The sequence below is a fragment of the Barbus barbus genome (genome assembly GCF_936440315.1).
Source record: "Barbus barbus genome assembly, chromosome: 28".
In the NCBI taxonomy this organism is placed as follows: domain Eukaryota; kingdom Metazoa; phylum Chordata; class Actinopteri; order Cypriniformes; family Cyprinidae; genus Barbus; species Barbus barbus.
Window position 1 is genome coordinate 21934923 of NC_136756.1, and position 20757 is coordinate 21955679.

At 36.4% G+C, this 20757-nt stretch overlaps 3 protein-coding genes across 3 annotated transcripts; 1 reads left to right on the forward strand and 2 right to left on the reverse strand.

Moving 5' to 3' along the window:
- Positions 1 to 3811: 3811 nt before the first annotated feature.
- On the reverse strand, positions 3812 to 9903 carry LOC306847903 (serine/threonine-protein kinase PLK2-like). Its single transcript, XM_079382135.1, has 14 exons — positions 9682 to 9903; positions 9327 to 9434; positions 9123 to 9239; positions 8909 to 9038; positions 8631 to 8814; positions 7837 to 8035; positions 7606 to 7753; positions 7435 to 7529; positions 7183 to 7312; positions 6996 to 7076; positions 6719 to 6878; positions 5488 to 5617; positions 5224 to 5334; positions 3812 to 4465 (listed from the first exon to the last, which is right to left on the reverse strand). The coding sequence occupies exons 1-14, from the start codon at positions 9871 to 9873 to the stop codon at positions 4274 to 4276; spliced, it is 1977 nt and encodes a 658-aa protein (XP_079238261.1). The 5' UTR covers positions 9874 to 9903; the 3' UTR covers positions 3812 to 4273.
- Positions 9904 to 11015: 1112 nt separating this feature from the next.
- Positions 11016 to 14263, reverse strand: LOC306847952 (ATP synthase subunit C lysine N-methyltransferase-like). Its single transcript, XM_079382215.1, has 6 exons — positions 14212 to 14263; positions 13593 to 13772; positions 13312 to 13416; positions 12387 to 12527; positions 11751 to 11801; positions 11016 to 11451 (listed from the first exon to the last, which is right to left on the reverse strand). Exons 2-6 carry the CDS (start codon positions 13761 to 13763, stop codon positions 11272 to 11274), a joined length of 648 nt encoding a protein of 215 aa, XP_079238341.1. The 5' UTR covers positions 13764 to 13772; positions 14212 to 14263; the 3' UTR covers positions 11016 to 11271.
- A 1069-nt stretch (positions 14264 to 15332) lies between these two features.
- LOC306847996 (ras-related protein Rab-3C-like) lies at positions 15333 to 20754 on the forward strand. The gene is made up of 5 exons (XM_079382293.1): positions 15333 to 15519; positions 16540 to 16761; positions 17824 to 17942; positions 19208 to 19332; positions 20030 to 20754. Exons 1-5 carry the CDS (start codon positions 15502 to 15504, stop codon positions 20218 to 20220), a joined length of 675 nt encoding a protein of 224 aa, XP_079238419.1. The 5' UTR covers positions 15333 to 15501; the 3' UTR covers positions 20221 to 20754.
- Positions 20755 to 20757: the final 3 nt, after the last annotated feature.

The window sequence follows — 20757 nt, forward strand, 5'->3', positions numbered from 1 at the left end:
AAAGCAACATTATGAAAGTGTTTCAGATTAAACCATGCATCACTGTGCAAACAAATTCCATTTCTTTGTTATCAGCACAAATGCCCATATGCAGCATGATGCCGTCCCATTTATGTGATAGTCATTTTGTGGCAGCTTTTCTCCTGTAAGCAACCACTGAACCTTCTCTGGTAATTAAATGGCAATCCTCTGAGATGCATTCAGACCACTTGTGGCCTAAGGGGGATCGCTTTTCCCCAAAGCCCTGACAAAAACAGACACATTAAACTCTGTTCGCTGATAACATTTCAAATGGTATTTCTCGGAAGTCATGGTTCAGAAAGTCAACATACCTCGGGGATTTGGAAATCTTAGGTATTTTTAAGGCTGAGAAAAGTAGCATAGAAAAAAAATAATTGGAATAGCAAGATTGTATAATGCCACTTTCAAATAGCAAAAACATACCATGTGTATCCAGACATGTTACCATGGTAATAATGTGTTTTTTGTACATGTAGCATTATGGTACTATCATGGTATTCTAACAAGTATAATATGGTAATCACGTAGTACCATGTTATGCATCAATATACCATGGTGTGATCATAATTATACCCCAGCCCCCAATACATGTGCAATACCATATTATTTTTGTACACTACTATTCAAATGTTTGGGGTCAGTAAGATTTTTATTTTTTTATAGAAATGAATACTTTTTCAGTAAGGATGTATTAAGTTGATCAAAATTGACAGCAGACGGTTAGCTAAAATATTTCAAAGGTTTCTGTTTCAAATACATGCTGTTTTTATTAATTTTCTAAGAAAAACATTGATCAGCTTCCAATAAGAAATATTTATTGAATTTCTGAAGGATCATGTGACACTGAAGACTAGAGTACTTGCTGCTGAAAATTCAGCTTTGCCATCACAGCTTTGCCATTACATTAAAACTACCAGTTATTTTAAATTGTAATATTTCACAATAGTAATGTTTTTACAGTCTTGTCAAATAAATATAGCCTTAGTGACTTCTTTCAAAAATGTTTTAAAAAATCTTACCGACTCCAAACCTGCTAATCAATCAGTAACATTGTATATGAATGGACCATCACCACATGATACCATTACTGTAACACAGTAGTTTTTCTTTTTTTTTTTTTTTGCAAGGCTCAGCTGTGTTTTAACCATGAGATCTTATTCATCAGTTTATAGGCTATAGTGAGACATGGCATCATGTTTTACAATTTCAAAAACTGTTCAGACATGCCTTAGGTTGAACATCTCGGACAATCTGTTGAAAAAGGAATTATATAAAAACGATGCTCCGTTTTATAAATAAGTTACTTTGTTCTGTTCAAGATATGATTTCTGACGTCAGCAACTAGATTGGGCTTGTAAGGCAAATGGGAAGCCACTGTGCGTGCGTATGTGGGAAGCTTTGGCATTTTCAGAAACAAGAAAGTTATTCATAGTAAGACAATGTTGCCAATTGGGTTGATTCCACATGGAATACGTGTGATTTTGGGCCCAAAGGAATCCTTCTCCGAAGACTGAAGGCAAGGAACCAATGTGAAATATCCCTTTTTGAGTTTCACAGCACTGTTGGTACAAACCTCTTTCCCTGGTATCTGAGAGTATTTTCCTTTGATCGAAATGTCAAGTAGGCTGTGGATTTGATTACTCGAGTGATTGCAATGCCTTGTCCAAATTCATTCGAAATCGTTTCATCTTCCTACATCAGATTGCTTCAATGTACCCTCCATACACTGTTAACTCTTTCTTTAACTTCCAACCACATTGTATTTCTCCCTAAGCAAACTCACAGTGTGGCAGAGAGTGGGCTTATGAAAATTATTTTTGGTTCACGTTCAAATGCCTGATCTTTTCTGATTATTGATTTATTCCCCCTTCTGCTTTCCTTTCAAGATGTATTCCACCCTTACAGGGTCAAATGTGAAATCCGAGGGATGGATCAGTTTGGGAAATGATAGAGCACTTCAACTAAACAACGTTTCATCAGCCTGATTCTCAAGCCTGCGATGAATCTGTGAAGCCCACACATCAGCACACCACGTGCGTAACCAGCACAGCTTTGTAACATTACCTCAGAAGGTGCGTCGCACACGTGCATATACGCATAAACACGCCAGAACAAACACTGGAGCACATATTTATACACACGCACACATCAACATATGCATACACATCCATGGAGACATTTGCTTGGCTGCGGAGTTGGCAGATAATTTTCTAAAGGAGTATTTGAGTCATCCTTGCTGAAGATTTGGCTTGTTAAAAGACTGCCAGATATTTTTTTTTTTTTTTTTTTCAAAGGTCAGGGAGTAACACAATGGACTTTATAAAAGATTTATAGAATTCTGATGATGCCAGTGTGTTAATATTGAGAAATGCAGTGAATAATAATTCCACTATTCTTGTACTGTATTTAATTTTGAACAAACCCCCACTGGGAGTATGGTGAGAGGACAAATACTTAGATTTAGACTATTTTTAAAAATTTGTTTAGTTTTAAATTTAAATTGAGCTTTAATAGTTAATTCATTCTCTTTCAAGATAACCTGCCAAATGGTTTTACAAAAATTCAAGGAACACTGGCATCAAAACACACTGAGCTTTTGGGTTGTCTTTCAGACAACTGCTTGATTGTGGGGTTTTTGATCCCAAGATAAAAGGTGCTAAATATATTCCGTTTACGTAATACGATGTGCCAGTAATATTCGTATGTCTCTGTTTGAGGCGTGTCTAGGTAATATCCTTACGTTTCCTGGGAGTTTGCCTCAAAAGCTTCCTTTAATTGTAAGATGGAAGAAGTTTATTTGAGATGTAATGCTACACGTATGTATCTAGATTCTAGAAATTTGGCATCATAGTTGTTAATCATATGCTTAAGTAGCTTTACATAGGCTTTTTGAGGACGGGCCTTGCCCTCTTTGTCACTCTGTAAACTGATTGTGTAACTTAAAACTATTGAGCAAGCTATCTTAAATAGCCTACTGCTGCAAATTGAACATTATAAATTCATAGTAAATTAAAACAATGACATGTAGTCTTCAAGTACTTTTCAAATAGGCCTAGCTACATAAACATTCAGAATACAATAGCCAGTAATTAACTGATTTCGCTTCCTTAAGTGTGTGTATATCTTCAGAGAGATTATTAGAGTTGCTAATGTTATTAAGACAACCAGTGAGTTATTTGCGTTACCTTGTCGACAGTCGGCTGCGTTTCAATTGTAAGACCTGCACAGATGTGTTGTACTTTAGAATTGTGTCCCGTCTTGTTAAATTCACTTATTAATATCTCGCTGTAAGCATTCTGAACAAAAGTGTGTATAATTACCCCAAAATATGTAACTATCAGCAAGACGCGCGCGTTCAGGAGTTCTTTATTACAGAGCACGCGGTTGCGCGCAAAAGTAAATCGTATTGATTTGTTAGCTAAAATTCCACAACATCCTGGTGTTGCTTTGTACACCTTGACAGGGTTCTTATGAGTCATGAGTTCTTTGTCATTTTATACAAAAACTAAAAACTGGTTTACCTCAAAAGTCCCAGCAGTCAGAACCATGCTTATTTGAAGTGAAGCTAACGTGATGCTGATTTTAGTGGCATAGTAGAGTGTATTTGTTTAAGTATTGGATGTATACATGTGCCACTCAACTTGACCACACCCACTTGAGTACCAACCCTCCCCTCCTAAATCTAATATAATATACATATGGTAATGCACATATATTGATGCTTGTGTGTGTGACACACACACACACATATTCAGTATATTTAGAAAAAAGACAATACTAGTATATATATATATATATATTCATTGGCCAAATGTTAGAATTTTTGGATTTTATTCATTAAATAAATAAATAAGGAATTATGTACACAATAAATATTCGGTAAGGACAGAGGAAAAAACAAGAAACAAACAATAATTTTTGCACATTAGGACATGCATGTGTGATCCATCAACATTTTACCACACATACACACAAGAAGTCTGTTTCTTGTCAAACGATGCCTGGTCCCAGCCCAGATTTTCTTTCCTCTCTATAATGTTTTTGATCACATCATTCCTCTTCACTCCAGTCTCTGAATTTCAGCATTTGTAAATCTACAGAGTCTGTCTTGGTTATAAACCTTTCCATAGCTCCATCCTGTTCACATTCAGTGGGCATCCTGTTCAACAAGCCCCCCTCTGTGCCCTTGCACCGAAAGAGATAATCAGATCTTGCTGAGTCAGTGGCCAACTGTTCTCCTCATCTGTCAGTCTCAGTTGCATCTCTGCAGCAGCATGTTCAAGGCATACTCCAGACGACTCCGCAGGTCCGCAGTGCAGCCCGTGCTGAGCAACGTGCTCAGTTGGAAGGTGGTGGAGGTTCGCTCTTCGTTGATGTATGTCAGCAGATATTCGTCCTGCTGTGTGCACAGGATGAGCTTGGTGTGGTCGTGGTAGAAGTTCACCTGTTGGAAGATGAAGAAAAAGGTTTTGTTATTCTGGAACAGACGTGAAACACATTCAGAGGATGCGGGATGTTATTACAGCAGGGTTTGTGACCTTCTTCCCACAGTGCTAGAGTATACACAGCTTTTTATCTGAACAAAGACAGACCTGACTGATAACTACCCAGGGGTCTGATGGGCGTAGAGAGCACTAGAGAGTAGCTTTTTGCATGAGGAATAAAGTTCTACCAACTGCTACTGCTGCATTAAAGGAACAGTTCTCACAAAAATGAGATAGACCTTTGGTCTTTCATAGACCAAAAAATAAGATGTTTTTTCCATACAATGAAAGTGAATGGTCACCATTGGGTCTGCCCAGCTCCAACAATGAAAAAAAGCAAAATGGTATAATACTTATATATAATATGTTATAATAAATGTTACAGTATTCCCCGGGCGCCGCAGCAATGGTTGCCCACTGCTCCAGGTGTATGTTCACTACTGTGTGTACACTTGGATGGGTTAAATGCAGAGCACAAATTCCGAGTATGGGTCACCATACTTGGCCACACACCACTTCCCTTTCCCCTTTTTTACTTCCCTTTACTTTCACAAATCCCTTTCATTTTATGGAAATTACCAACATAAACATCTATCTTAACATCTCAATTTATACTTCAGAGATGACAGTAAGTTATACGTGTTCTGAGATGACAGAATGTTTGGTGAACTATCAGTTTAAGAGCTGCTTTGTAAAGAATAAAGATGTGCACTTTTACCTGGAATGTGCCATCGTTGAAAAGCATTAATAAAGCTCTGTCTGATTTCAGCCACTGCAGAAGATATATTCTGGTCTTCTGGGTATCTTGTTCACTTATCATATCCCCTCCCTACATGAAAAACAAGGATAAACAATATATTAACACAACAAATTCTTGTACAACCTGAAGTCTAGACCAGAATATTAAGTCTTTGACTTCTAGACCTGTAACAATTTTAAAACTGAATACAAACATAAGGGTTGAAACTAAGAGCACACTCACATCCATCAAATTCTCCTCCATGTAGTGGGCAAAGTACTTGAGGATGGTGACCTGGGCCACAGCATACTCAGGAACCTCAATAACAGAGAAAACAGACCTCTGGCTGAGGGCAGCATACTGATGAACAGTTCTATAAAAAAGCAAAGACAACATCAATTTATCAACTATACAGTCAATGCAACACAGTTCTCATGGTTTGTTTCTACAGCCTCATATATATATGAGGTCCATGACTAATGCTTGCTCTTTTATAATATTTCATGTGTAATGCCATTTGTCATTCAACTGACATTTCTAGAATATTGGTGTAGTTTTTCTTCCTTTCTGAAGATCATCTAGAAGCTATTCTAGAAAACTAGGGATGGGAATATATGCTACAATTCAAAAACAGGTTAGATTTTCAAAAATGTCTCTAATTCTCCTCAAGGCTGCATTTATTTGATCAAAAATGCAGTGAAAAAAAAACATAATATTGGGAAATATTATAATATTTTAAAATATGTCATTTATTCATGTGATGGCAAAGCTGAGTTTTCAGCAGCCATTATTAAAGACTTTCAATTTGAAAACAGTTGCTTAATATTTTTTTCTGAAAAGACTGATATTTTTTTCAGGATTCTTTAACGAACAGATAAATATAAGTCTTCATTGTCACTTTTGATCATTTTAATGCATTAACAGATTTATTGCATTTATAAAAGGTTTAATTTTTAAAAACAAACTTACTGACTGTACTGTAGTGCATATTACACGATATTGGACATATAGTTGTGGATACCCATTTCTCGTATTTTTCATTTAGATGAAGGATCTGTCATCATCTAACACTCACTTACAATTAATTCTTAAAAAACACTAATAATTTAATAATTTACTGTTAATTGTTATCTTTAAAAATGGTCAGAATTTTCACACGGAACATTATAATGTTGTCATGTCTAAATTCACCAGTAGCAATTATTTTTAATTCAATTTTGATCAAATATAATACATATTTTTAAAATTGTATAAAAAGTCAAATATAAAAACAATTGCAGGCCAGAATTTGAATACCGGTACTGATTTCATAATTAGCAACTGCTTAATGAAAATGTGTTGTGTAATGTTTGCTTCCTTACAAAAATTAATCAAATTGGCATTACATATGAACATTTGTTTGGGGTTAAACTTTTGATTCATTTTTTAAAAAGAGCGGAACTGAGTTAGCAAACAGTCAACTTGAAGCACCTACTTCTTGTCAGAGAGGAGACTCATGTGCGTTCCGTTGTTGAAAAGGACGCCCACTGTGTTGTCAGACAGCTGATAGCCAAAGCCATATTTGTTGGAGTAGTCAACCCACTTAGTCACCCACTTCAAGCTATTACGACCATTTCCTTTGGGAAGGCTGTCCACTGTGGGAAAAAGGGCACTGTTAAATGCAAAGATCGTATATTTTCTTTACTCTATAGAATGAATTCAGTCTAGAAAACCGCAGCTGTGAAGTGTACAGTGTAATGGGTCTTATTCACCTTTAGGCATGTGTTCAAGACAGCCTCTCAGAACACTAATAACAGCCTCTGCCACAGTGCCAGTGGTGCTGTCTTCAAGACCTACGGAGAAACAGCGGGATACATTGCGTCAGCTTGTGAAACTAATGAGCTGGAGTCAGACCGAACAGGTGAAATGCACACACACACACGTGTAACACACACTTACATTCACTGCTACTGCTGCAGCTGCCCAAGCTGCCTCTAACAATTAAGTGAATGGTATCTCTAGTCTGCTGCCTTCCGGCAGTTGCCTGGGTAACAGGCTTTCTTGTAGGCGCTGACGGATTTCCTCCTTCCTAAAGAGGAAAAATTGCAGCATATGTGTGTCATGAATGACCTAACACTTAACCTTCAATAATATCTCAGAGTTGGTGATGAATTCCTTATTATATCCTGCTATAAAGGGAACAAGGCTCACCTCGGATGAGTGTGTAGTAATCTGATTACTGATGGCAGTCTTTTTGAAATCTTGACGGAGCTTGAATATGTCTTCCTCTTCTTTGGCTAAGCGATCTGTCGAAAGAAAAACAGTTATTCATGGGGTCATCTGAAACGAGTAGTGCACTAGTTAACTAAAGCGAGAACTTACTTATATTTTCATAGTACTTGGCTTTGTCCTTTTTGCCTCCGAAGAGAGCAGCGGCTGCCTTTTTGAAGAAGCTCTTGGCTGGACTGGAAATGTGGAAGTCTGGGGCAGAATGGCAGCAGCTGACAGGCAGAGTTTCTGGCATGAAGCCCTGCAGTGAAATCACGACAAAAACACTGACGTACTGCTTGGCTGGATATACTGAATCTACTGTGGTGCAACAAATAAACGTACCTGGGTGAAAAATTCGTGCCGAATGATGTCATCCAGGTGCGGGCGGTCCACAGGGTTCTGTGCGAGCATGCCGGAAATGAGCTGTTTGGTGGGGAGAGAGAGCGAGGCCGGAATGGTGTAACGGGCCTCTCGGATACAGCGGTACGTCTCCTTCAGGTTAGTGGTCTCGAATGGAGGTTTACCCAGAAGCATGGTGTACCTGAAGAGCAAGATGTGAAATGTGTCATTAATAAGTGTCTGGCTCTAAAAGGAATAGTCCCACCAAAAAGAAAATAGAAATTTACTCAATCTCATGTTCTTTGTCCAATTTTTAGGAATATTCAGGCTATTCTTTTTAATATAATGAACATGAACGAAGACTGATGTCTGCTGACTACTGTCAAGTTTCAATAAGAATGCAAAAACCATCAAATTTTCTTAAAAAGTAATTATTACGTATTAACTAAGTTCACTATTAATTATTTTGACAAGAGCAACCAGCACATTCTTCAAAAATTCATTTTGTTTGTGTTTATTGGATGAAAGAAAGGTTAGAAATGACATGAGGTTGAGTAAATGATCCCAAAATAGGTCATCACTGGTGACAAACTGTACACTACATGCTGCTAATATGTCATTCAAGCATTGACGCTAAAGCATAATCACCGAATACAATGGCATACACAACTAGAATGGAAAAATAGACATTCATTGATAGAGCGAGTATGAACCGGCACTCATTGCCTATTCACACTGAGCCATTTATAAATATAGCGTATAGAGGAAACCCTCAAATCTGAGGGTGACAAACTTACATGACGCAGCCCAAAGCCCACACGTCAGACTCCCAGCCGTGGCCCTGTTTGTTCAGCACTTCCGGGGACAGGTAGTTGGGTGTACCACAAATCGTTTTGCGTCTGTTGCTGACTGGCTCCAGTTTGGCAGCCAGCCCAAAATCTCCCACTTTCAGCTCCATTGAGTCATTCACAAACAGGTTGCCTTTGAATGTTAAAATTGAAGATTTTTAACTACTTATTAACTGATGGAATGTTAATAAACATCATGCTCGTACAGTAAGTATATTCATACATACCTAGTTTCAAATCACGATGCAGGATCTCTAAATCATGAAGGTATTTTAAAGCAGATACTGTCTGTTTCAAGTAATACCTCACTTCAGGTTCTGTTAGGACTTTACGTGCCTTCAATATATGGGCCAGTGACTAAATAAAGATTAGCAGGAGTCAGTCAGGGGACACACAGTCATTTGCATTACATATTACACATTAATACACTTTTAAACTTACTCTTCTACTGCAGAACTCCAACAGAATGTAGATGTTGTCTTTGTCTTCAAAGTGGTGGTAGAAATGCACTATGTGTTTGTGGCTGAGAGCTCTGTGCAGGTCAATCTCTCGGTTTATCTGGAACAACAGAATACAGAACATAAGTGAGAGGTCTTGATCAATCGTTTGTGCAGTGCAATTTTTATATGCCAGCATGTGTCCTACCTTCTCTCTCTGGTGCGGTTTTGACACACGCGAATGCGGGATGATTTTGGCTGCATAGACTTTACTTGAAGACAGGTCGGTCATTTCATAGCACTTTGCAAAGCCTCCCTATGATATAGAGAAAGTATAAGATAAGTATAATGTTAACCAAGAAAAAGAGATTTTCAAGAAGCACTGTAATCATAACCAATGCATGCATAGACAGACATAGACAAAAGTAATGTAATCATGCACAAACACAATGAATAGCAATCCTTTTTTAAAATAGAATAATAATTTTCATATAAAATAATAAAATACTTTTGAATAAATAAAATATTTTAAACAATATCAGCATTAATATTGAACCCATTACCTTTCCTAGAACTTTTCCCCGGCAGTAACATTTCCCAGTATTGGGGTCTGTAATGATTCTGGAGTACTCTGTGCCGATCCGACTGTTATCCTCTGGCTTTTTCCATCCTTGCTCACTTATTTTATTGACCTCACACATCTTTTCGTTGTGTGTCGTTATAGTTGGGTAAGAGGTATTCCTCAGTGTCTCCATGGCTCTGTGTGTTACTGTGTGTGTTGTCACAGTGCTGCTGGACCGGCGTGTCTCCTCGCTTTTATACCGCAGCGCCGCGCGCCTCTGCTCCAGACAAACTGCGTCACGAGACGGGAAGACCCTATAAGGCTTGTGATCTGGCGTATAGCTCTGTCATCTGTGAACTACCTCACTGTATCCATTATTAAACATCCTAGACACCTACTGGAAAAAGATTATCGCATAAAATCAGCTCGATCTGAGCAGGGATTTATATCCACACGGAAATCTCTCGCATAGTGATGAATACACATCTTGTGTTTCGGTCAAAAGCAGGCTAATATATCTACAACATTCGAGAAATAAGCGAGATATTGTCAGTTTACTGATGTTGCCAATTTATCGTGGTTCAATAATAACTAAATGAACGATGGTTAAGACATTTGCACGTTTGAAACCGTCTGAGCATCACCATGTGGCCAAAGTGATCTTGCATGTTCCATTTTTTAAAAGTATAATAACTACTAAACATGTTAGATGAAATATTACCTAAAATAAAATTCAAATAGCATAGCTTGAAACATTTCAAATATAAATATTCCCCCTTTAAATTGGTATTTTGGCCTGTCCAACATCAGGTCTTGAGCTTCTCGACTATGTAATAATTAAAATCATACAAGAATGTTATAACTTTGATGTTAATTTTCATGAAGATCAAAGTAGCTTTAAGTACTATTATTTATTATTTAATTTTACTTATCAAAACATATTTAGCTGCATATTTTGTGTGCAAACCTTTTACTTAAATTTGTACTATCCTTTAAAAATGTCAAATGTGACACCCAAGTCATAACGAGAGCATATGCATAAAGGGAAAACAAGAAAAATGTCATTCTTTTTCCTTAATGTGTATAATTTTTTTTTTGTTTTGACTGCATTCATTAAACTCAACCATTCAACCCTGTTACCCACACATTAAAAATTATTACAACAAAATAAAAATTAATTAAAATATGAATTAAAATAAAATATTTTCTTAATTTGTGGGAAGTATAATGTAAGTCTGACCCACATGTAATAGAGAGACATGTTATCTTCATAATTGTTTTGGCTTTGCTATTCTATGAGGTATTAAAACACCAAGGTCACATCAGCAGTTTGTTGGCAGGAGAGTAATTTTGGCTCTTTATTTCACAGTTTAGTTTAGAATTTCACAACACAGACAAATAACTTCATCAAACCTACCTGCAGTAACAGAAAAGCAGAAAAAAGTAGTCCTTTATATAAAAATAAGTAATTATTCTATGCTTTACACTGTGCATATCATGCGTGCATATGTCTTCTAAAACTGACTGGTACCTTTCAGGCAGTGCTAAAACACAAAACAGAAAGCTTTTTGACACAAGGGAAGATGCTTTTTCATCTCATGGTAACTTGTGTTGAAAGCTTCCGTATAGCATTCATATCATATGCCCAAGTCTGGTCTAGTCCTTCACCCTCAGTGGCTGTGGGAGTCCAGTCAGGAAATGGAAAGCGACAGGCAATCACACGAGCCTCATCTGGTAACTCCTTCTCCAGTTTCCTACCCAGCACCTCCATCTGTAGATCACAAAGCACATTGTATTGACCACGCTAATCATTGGCAATCAGACAGGTATTTTTTTGCATTAGCGTTTCGCATTAAGAAGCATGACTATGTCCATCCACATCTGTCTCGTACACCATATAGTTTAAAATTACGTAAATTCTCCAGAGTAGCCTAGCCTAATATATTCTTCAGAGTAAATCATAGCACTATTAAGAATATATCTAGATGATGTAATTTGTTGCACTGATTTTTATAGCATCTTAATACTCAGCTCAGTATAAATGGAGAAAGGACATCTGTGCATACTTACCACTCCGGGTGCCAAGAAAACAGTCACATTGTTATATTTGGACAAATCGGTCTGTGGAAGGAAGTGATAAAACTGAATCATCAACACTTGGACATGTGAAATTAAATCAGAAATAAAATATGCACGTGGTATGTGTAATTTTTTAATAGCTGTTTTTCCACACAGTTGTAGAACTAGAACAGGTGTTCTAAAAAAAGAAACTCAACCCCTTTTTGATGCAAAGGACCAAATATTAACAGTATCTATATAAATCTATATTTGTATAACAAATATTATAATATTGTATGTGTACTTTAATAATTATTATAACTTAATTATTAAATACAAATTAAATGCAATTAGTATAATATTTTAAGGATGAATAAAAAGCTAAATGAGGAATACAAATAAACGCTAAAATAAAATAAAAATAAATACTTTTACTTCAATAAATACTGCTAAAAATAATTTAATAGCAGAAAACACAACATTAAGCAGCCAAGCTGACATGATTATTGACTGATATGATCATTAGTTGGGGGCGGAGCTATTTGTTTTACTGGCCAATGAAAATGGGAAACCGTTATTTTTATAATTCCAGTGAGTGCGCTTGTGACACAGGAATTATACACTTCACCTTTAACACCTTTACCTTACCTTCCAAAAGTCCTGGTTTATAAAAGTCGCAGTGCTGGATGGTATTCCCTTCCACTTTGCTTTGACTCTGGCATATCCAGTTAGGATAGAATTCATTTCAAAGCCAGTGCACTGAAAACCCTCTACAGTGCCAGCAAATACCTACAAAACACATCCAGGCCAAACCTACACTTTGAGAACCAGGGTTTAGATATTTATGTCATTTATAACTGGACATAAAACAGACTACCTGTGGCTCATATTGTTTGCTTTCCATGCATAAAGAAACCAAGAAGAATATTTTTAACTGTAAGACCAATTATTCTTGCTATTAAAAATGTGTACAGGGGAAAAAGATTTTTCCATCTAAATTTGAGAGTTAATGAGATCTATTTTTGAACACAAAAGAGGCAGCCCCAGGTAGGCTGCCCAGTGGCAATTATCTTGGTGAGAAATTACTGTATAAATAACCCACAGATTAGTCATTTCATTTTAGAAAGCCAAGCCCCAAGAGCTTAAAAATGAGCAACAGCTAACAGCGAAGTCATGCAAAATTATAAATAGCGTGTTTTCAAATATTTTTCTTTTGTTTTACATTTGTATTATTTCCCACATATTATCTCCCACCCAGCTGCTAAGCATCTCACCATGTATTGTGGTGAGAAAGTAGTCATCTGCAGAAAGCCATCAGAAGCATCTGAAACAGAAAGTGCTTAGAAGCACAACATTTCATTTGTAAATCTGTTATATCACTTAGAGATTTACATGATTAAAAAATGTTAAATACTATATACATTATTAGGATTTTTGTTAATGTCCATGTTAGGCTTAGGGTTAAAATATATGCATTGGTATTATGCAGAATGATTGGTAGTAAGTACAGTATTTGGAAATACATGTCATATATTAAGTTCATTATCATTTATTGTCAATGATAAAGACTCACCAGTCGCCCATCACCAGATCCTAGATCTGCCAGACACCCTGCTCTCCCATGCAGGAGTTTCATTACATTCTGGGTCTGTGTTCTACTGGAGGGCAAATAAGGCACCTGGGCAATATTAAATTTCACTTACATCAGTGATTAATTTAATTTCTCTCTGTAGGACTATAAATCTAAACATGGTGCAGATTGTTGCCATCTAAAAGGTTCACCAGGGTACTGAATGAATAGCTGAGCAAAACTATAAATAGCTCCCAATATATTTTATATATGACTTCCAGTACCTTGAGACATTTGGGTACTTTCCGAAAACCAGGAAGTGCAAATAATGACCAGAGGCCATAAACTCCCACAAGCAAAGTGCCAGATGCTGCTGTGACAAGTGGCTTATCCTGAGTATGATGGGAGAGCTTGCAACTTTTATGCTGAAGGATGACCTCCACTGAATCCTCCATAATGGAACACTAGAGGAATAAAAGCAAACAGTGTAATGCACATGACTCATGTCATAAAATAAATCATAAATAACATAAATCTGATCAATGCTGACATGCATGTCATAAGTCACATTTTATATGAAATGCAAGCTGGCCATTGCTCAAGAAGTACACAGTCCTGTAGAGTTCTTCAGCCACTAGAGAGCGCAACCGTTTAAAACGTTTGTTTACCAGAAGAGCTTATTATATAGCACAGTCATGAACAAGAGTATGTAGGCGAAAGTAATATGTTTTACCACCTGAAGGCGTGTATCAGAGATTCAATTGACTTTAAAAGCCTTCTCCACCTAAGCGCGAATGCGTTTATTTCGTTTACAGGACAAACAACCAACCCCTGCACAAGTAACCAGCAACAAATTAAACAAAACTAAAAATCGGTTTACCTTTTGCATGCCAGTGCACTTACTGTGTGTTTTTAGTACGAGGTTCCTGTAAACAACACATGCGCATGCGAGAGTGGGATGGGCACTAGTTCTACTATGGAGAAGCCCTAGCTCATTAATATTAATTACATCCTACTGACATCCTTTGGCGAGGTGTGAGCTCAGCTCATGAATATTAAGTACACGATGACGTATTTTGTAACCGGCCCTATAGCGTTCGCGCAGCTCATGAATATTAAAAATTGCGTTATAATAGTAGGATTCGTAAACTTTAACATTTCTTTTTTTCTAAATTAATCAGCAAGTAATGCCGAAATACGTAAAATACTCACGAGAGGATACAATTAGCCAATTCATATTTAACAACTATGTTAAAAAAATATATAAATAATATAATATATAGCCTAAGTAAAGTGTTTATAAGTATCGCTTTTTATTTTTATTTTATTTCATTTTTTTTTCTTTTTATGTTTACTATTGAAATGTTGTTGTATGCATTTGTCAATTTTATTTAATTTCTGTATTTTCTTAAATGGGTGTGTATAGAGTATTTACAGTGTTAACTTTTAGTTTTAGTTACTTTTTCTTATTTGGATAAAAGCGTCTGCTAAATGACTAAAAGTAAAGTAAGTAAAAGTAACAAGCTGTGTAATAATGTTGCTTGAATGAGTGCATTTGTAATATTAGTTAAAAGCAACAATATATATATAATTTATCCTTTATTTATCCAGGAGAATCCCATTGAGACTTCACAGTCTCTTCTTACTCATACAAATACTCATACAAAACAATTCATGAAAGCAGGACCAAGCGAAACACTTACCAGATTAAATTACAATAACTGAAATTATTAAAGGATATTATTATATAATGAAAACTAATATTTTTGAATTTCACAATATGCTCTATAATGTTTTTGCTTACTATTCCCCCAATTATGTTCAGTCGTTTTTATTCATTGACATTTGTTCATTCTTGTCTATTGTTTGTAATAATTGTAATATTATGTATTATATATTGTACACATAATGAAATCCACAAATGTAGGATGTAGTGAATGATCAGATGCTCTGAGAGAGAGCAGCACGGCCGCCCTCTGCTGTCTGCAGACCGCACTCACACTCTGGGCGGATGTGGGATGAATGGGTGGAGGGTGAGAGTGTATGCTGACGTCCATTGCGAGCATCACTGCATCCAACATTTACCCCAACAGCCGACTCCACCTCTCCAAAACGGAAAAAAACTATAATTTATAAGGATTAAATAAGAATCAAGCTGCGTTTATTGTATTGGTTTTATTTATAGTTAAAACAATGGAGTTATATGGAAAGGTAAGTGAGAAACAGCGTTATATATAATGCTGTTTGGTCGTAATGGAGCCACGCAAAAAGAAAAAGAAATGGCTAATTTAGTCATACTGTAAAAATATAAGTGTAGTTTAAAGAGATTTGTCAGTTGACCGCGTGCATAATACTGAAAGGTTTATGAAACGCAACATCAGTGACGACAAAAGCAATCAGCCGTAAAAGCTCATTTATTCATAGGAGCTGCTAATTCAAACATCCATGTAGGGATATTGTGAATATAAGCATGCTGGTTATGCTCTCATTTACAGCTCAAATGTCTCTTTATCTATGGTCCACTTCAAATATAGTTTTTATATATTAAAAGCATTAGGTGTTTAAGGACTATTAGCGTTTAATATCCAGGGCTTGACTGAAAAGAGACACGGAAGGACACACAGGCTGCGCCTCAAAACCTACTGAGCTGCCTACCTAGACAACATTGTTAGTGTATCATAGGCACCTTCCGCGTTTGCACGCGCCTCTCAAACAATTTAATCGCAATTTTCTCAGATAATTTTGAGCACATAAAGTTTCTAAAACATGATGATGACTTTTTAGGTTACAGTTTTAAATAAAGTCAAAAAATAGAGTCAAAATGTGTTTATTTGTGAGTGTGTGTGTGTGTGTGTATACATTATAGTTCAGAACTAGAGCAAAATACATTAACATTTAAACTTACAAATTACATTTGAGTTACTAATATTAAAGATGCGATTATTGGGGTTTAGTCAAAAATGCTGTAGGACACTCAGTAGGCTTCAGTACACAGCCGTGGACAGCTCCTGGTGCTGAATTTCACAGATTAACACACGGAGCCTGCTTAAAAACACAGAGAGAACTGAGCCTTTAATGAAATCCAGAAGGCCTCTCCCTCTCTCTCTCTCTCTATTTATAATACATATGACATACTATAATTACATTTCGACCATATTAAGAGTTTACACAATATTGTTAGGCTGTAAACCTTTGATCTATTTATTACACTATATCTTTGTGTTCTCACAGATGGCTGCTACGCAAGACAACAAACAAAAGGAGAACCCTGATCAAAACTTTGATTACATGTTCAAGTTGTTGATCATTGGGAACAGCAGCGTTGGAAAAACATCCTTCCTCTTCCGCTATGCTGATGATACTTTCACATCTGCCTTTGTCAGTACGGTGGGCATCGACTTTAAGGTGAAAACTGTCTATAAGAACGACAAAAGGATCAAGCTTCAGATCTGGGTAATTTCTTTCACTCACATCGACCGCAAAAACCACACAGACTTTAAATCTTCTATAACTCAGCATCAATGTTTCACGCTAGGTAAAGCATTGCAGGGTTGGATAATCACATATGGTGCAATGTAAATATCACATGGGCTGATGATTAACACTGGCTTATGGAAAGAGAACATAAGCCATTGTCACCTTATCTAGGCCTTTAAGTCAGCATCAGCAAAACTGATCTGTTCATCAGATCGTGGCACACTTAGCTATTTTAGTCTTTCAGTGACAGCGCTGCTACTTTTAGAGGTGACAAACCACCGTCTTGATCGTTTCTCAGACTCGAGCGCTCATTCATTTCACGCATTTGTCGTATTGACTGTCTGTCCCAGACTAAATTAAACGAATAATTCACCCCAAAATGAAAACTGACTAAAAATATACTCACCGTCAGGCTATCCAAGATGTAGATGAGTTTATTTCTTCATCGGAACAGCTTTGGAGAAATTATATCACTTACTCACCAATGGATCCTCTGCAGTGAATGGGTGCCGTCAGAATGAGAGTCCAAACAGCTGATAAAAACATTACGATAATCTGCACGACTCCAGTCCATCAGTTAACCTTTTCCACAAGAGAAAGCCATATAATGAATGGAGGACTCCTATTTTAGCTGGAAGCAATAATTTGAAGTTTAAAAAAAAACTCTTAATGATGGATTTGTTTATTATAAACATGCAGCTTTTCTCTTCACAAGATGTTAACTGATGGTCTGAAGTCAGGTGGATTACATGTTTTTATCAGCTGTTTTATCATCATTCTGACGGCACCCATTCACTGCAGAGGATCCATTGGTGAGCAAGTGATGTAATGCTAAATTTCTCCAAATCTGTTCCGATGAGGAAACAAACTCATCTACATCTTGGATGGCCTCAGGTTGAGTAAATTTTGAGCCAATTTTAATTTTTTGGTGAGGTATTTCTTTAACTCAATAATTTCTTTAACTTCACAAAACATAGGCATACTCCTTTTTTAGGCTACTTTCTTACATAAGATAATGCTGGTCTTGTTATTTTTTAGGACACAGCTGGGCAAGAAAGGTACAGGACTATCACCACTGCCTACTACAGAGGGGCCATGGGCTTCATCCTAATGTATGACATTACTAATGAGGAGTCTTTTGCTGCAGTACAGGACTGGTAAGTGGATTTAAAGCTTACACTGTGCATTATGACAACCAGAGCTTCTGCCTTCAACAGAAGTATTCATGAGCTTTTCACTGTGTGGGTTTGCAGAGGTGATCCTGCAGTTTCCATCTGCCTGAAAGCGTGAGACATTCATGCCTGTCGATCCTGGAGTCAGAATCTATAAATGAACGTCAGGAATCATATCGGGAACATATCATAATGTTTTATAAAGTAGAGCACAGTTCAAAGAGTAAATAGAAAGTAGAGCAATATCACTTAACCATGGGTTTGTGGCAAAACTTCACTTGCTTTGTAGTGTCTAAGCCAAAACATGAGAATAAAAGTGTTTAAATTTAAAAAATGTTTCTTAATTTAACAAAACCAAACTGAAAGGGATAGTTAATGCAAAAATGAAAATTATGTAATTATTAACTCATGTCATTCCAAACTTGTATAAGAACTTAAAGGAAGATTTTTTGAAGAGCATTGGTAAAGCCCACTTTTCTTAAAATATCTTTTTTGTGTTCCACAGAAAAAAAGAAACTCATATTAGCATGGAATGACATGAGGGTGTTTTCATTTTTGAGTGAACCAACCTTTTAAGAAATTATTTTATTAAAGTAACTTTTAAAGTAAATAAAATATTTTTTTTTAGTTTAGAATGATTCAGTGCTCAAAATGGTCCAAAGTATAATTTCAGCAATTTTAGTTTTATTACAAATGAAATGCAGATTCTGTCATCATTTACTCATCTTCATGTCGTTCCAGTGACTTTCTAGAAAGGAAGTTGTGAACTGTATTTCAAGTCTTCTGAAGCCATACAATAGCAATGTGTGAAAAATATTTTACTGTTCCTCTAAATTACACGAGCTTGATTTATCTTGTTAGTTTAGTAAAATGAAAAATGCTTTTTGTACAAGAGAAAAATTAGTCATAATGACCTGCGAAACACAATACTTAAAGTGGTTTTGAAGGAAATTATATCACTTGAGTACAAATACCCCCAAAATACACTGTAGTAATAAAGTGCCATTATATTTCTTGATTAGAAAATGCAAGGAACCTGCTGCTGTAGAGATGAGAAACAGGAACAGAGAGGGACACAATCTGAAGAAGTGTGTTCGACACATTTCCATTGATTCCGTGTGGCATGATGACATATTCATACAATAAAACTGTCAAAGGTTTTGGTATGAGTCTGGCACATCTTGTGTTGTAGAATGTATCAGTGGCATTTATACTGATGACAAGCTGGCTTTTGTCTCATCTTGTGTCAGGGCGACCCAGATTAAGACATACTCTTGGGACAATGCCCAGGTGATCCTCGCAGGAAACAAATGCGACATGGAGGAGGAGAGGATAGTCTCTGTGGACAGCGGGAGACTGCTAGCAGAACAGCTGGGTGAGTAAAAAAATAAATAAATTATATATATATATATATATATATATACAGCATATACTGTATATATACACATACAAACATATATATATATATATATATATATATATATATATATATATAAAGTATGCACAATATTGGATGTTTGCTGATATCCAATATTTTTTAACTCATTTTAGCCGATATCCAATGCCGATACTGCCGATCCAATATATGTATTTATATATGATATATATTTTTCAATTTGGTTAGTTTTGAGCAAATATATTGTTAGGGGATTAGAAAGATTTTAAAGAAATCAATACTTTTATTCTGAAAGGAACACAGTAAGTTGATCAAACATGAAAGAAAAGACATTTATAGCATTACAAAAGATTTATATCAAATAATGTTATATGTTCTATTCATTAAATGTATCACGGTTTCCCCAAACACATTAAGAAACACAACTGTTTTCAATATTGATAATAATAATGTTGTCCTGAGCATCAAATTGATGTATTAGAATGATTTCTGTGGAATCATGTGACACTCAAGACTGGAGTAATCACATTAATAAATTACATGAATAAATGACAAATTTAATATTAGAAGCCTTGATGAGCATGAGAAACTTTAAAAATCTTACCGACCCCAAACTCTTGAAAGCTAGGTGTGTATTCCCTTTACTTACCATACTTACCAATCTCTTTCCAAAAAGGATTTGAGTTTTTTGAGACAAGCGCTAAGGACAACATCAACATCAAGCAGACTTTTGAACGCTTGGTAGACATCATTTGCGACAAGATGTCAGACACACTTGAGGCCGACCCTGCCGTTACCACAGGAACGCCCACTACCAGACTGACGGACAACCCGACGCCCCCGCAGCAGTCTGACTGTAGCTGCTAGTGTTCACCAAATCACCGTCCAGGCCGTTTGCTTCTGTGGCTCGAGCGCTGTTGCCAAGCTTCTGTCTTCTGACACAGAATAAGTTACCGAACCTCAAATCTTTGACCTGGCTTTAACGCCTAGTTTTTTGGTGTTAATGACATAGCAAACTAGCAAGATTGTGCCAAACACAAGTGTCAAACCTTGTCCTGCTTTTATGCCATTATACCAATATACAGGTCTTTTTTCAGGGTTTGTTAGTGTACCTGTATTCCCTGCACTGCAATATCTCTCCTATTAGTCATTTTAGCAAAAGCAGAAAGGAGTTGAACTTTAGATGCTCCGCAATCATTCCCATGTCTCTCAGGGGAATTATAAACTTCTGCAAATTTATAAATTCTATACTTGTCTAACATATGTGTAATAGATTGAGAGGATGTTGTACTCGCATTTTGCTGGTGAGTCAGTTGGATATGTTTGTGTGTGATGTGTGTACAGAAAATGACTGCGAAAGCTAAAAAAAAGTATGAGAAAAATAAACGTGGCCTTGAAGTGGTT

Bases quoted from the DNA above. Each gene is read 5' to 3' on its own strand.
- LOC306847903 (XM_079382135.1), bottom strand. From the start codon at position 9,873: ATGGAGACACTGAGGAATACCTCTTACCCAACTATAACGACACACAAC. The intron at 8,036-8,630 runs GTAAGTTTGTCA...CTTGCTCTTCAG, and splicing joins TGGGCTTTGGGCTGCGTCAT to GTACACCATGCTTCTGGGTA. The intron at 4,466-5,223 runs GTAAAAGTGCAC...ATCTTCCAACAG, and splicing joins TCAACGATGGCACATTCCAG to GTGAACTTCTACCACGACCA.
- LOC306847952 (XM_079382215.1), bottom strand. From the start codon at position 13,763: ATGGAGGATTCAGTGGAGGTCATCCTTCAGCATAAAAGTTGCAAGCTC. The intron at 13,417-13,592 runs GTACTGGAAGTC...AATATTGCCCAG, and splicing joins AAGTACCCAAATGTCTCAAG to GTGCCTTATTTGCCCTCCAG. The intron at 11,452-11,750 runs GTAAGTATGCAC...TGTGATCTACAG, and splicing joins TTTTCTTGGCACCCGGAGTG to ATGGAGGTGCTGGGTAGGAA.
- LOC306847996 (XM_079382293.1), top strand. The intron at 16,762-17,823 runs GTAATTTCTTTC...GTTATTTTTTAG, and splicing joins GGATCAAGCTTCAGATCTGG to GACACAGCTGGGCAAGAAAG. The intron at 19,333-20,029 runs GTGAGTAAAAAA...CTTTCCAAAAAG, and splicing joins ACTGCTAGCAGAACAGCTGG to GATTTGAGTTTTTTGAGACA.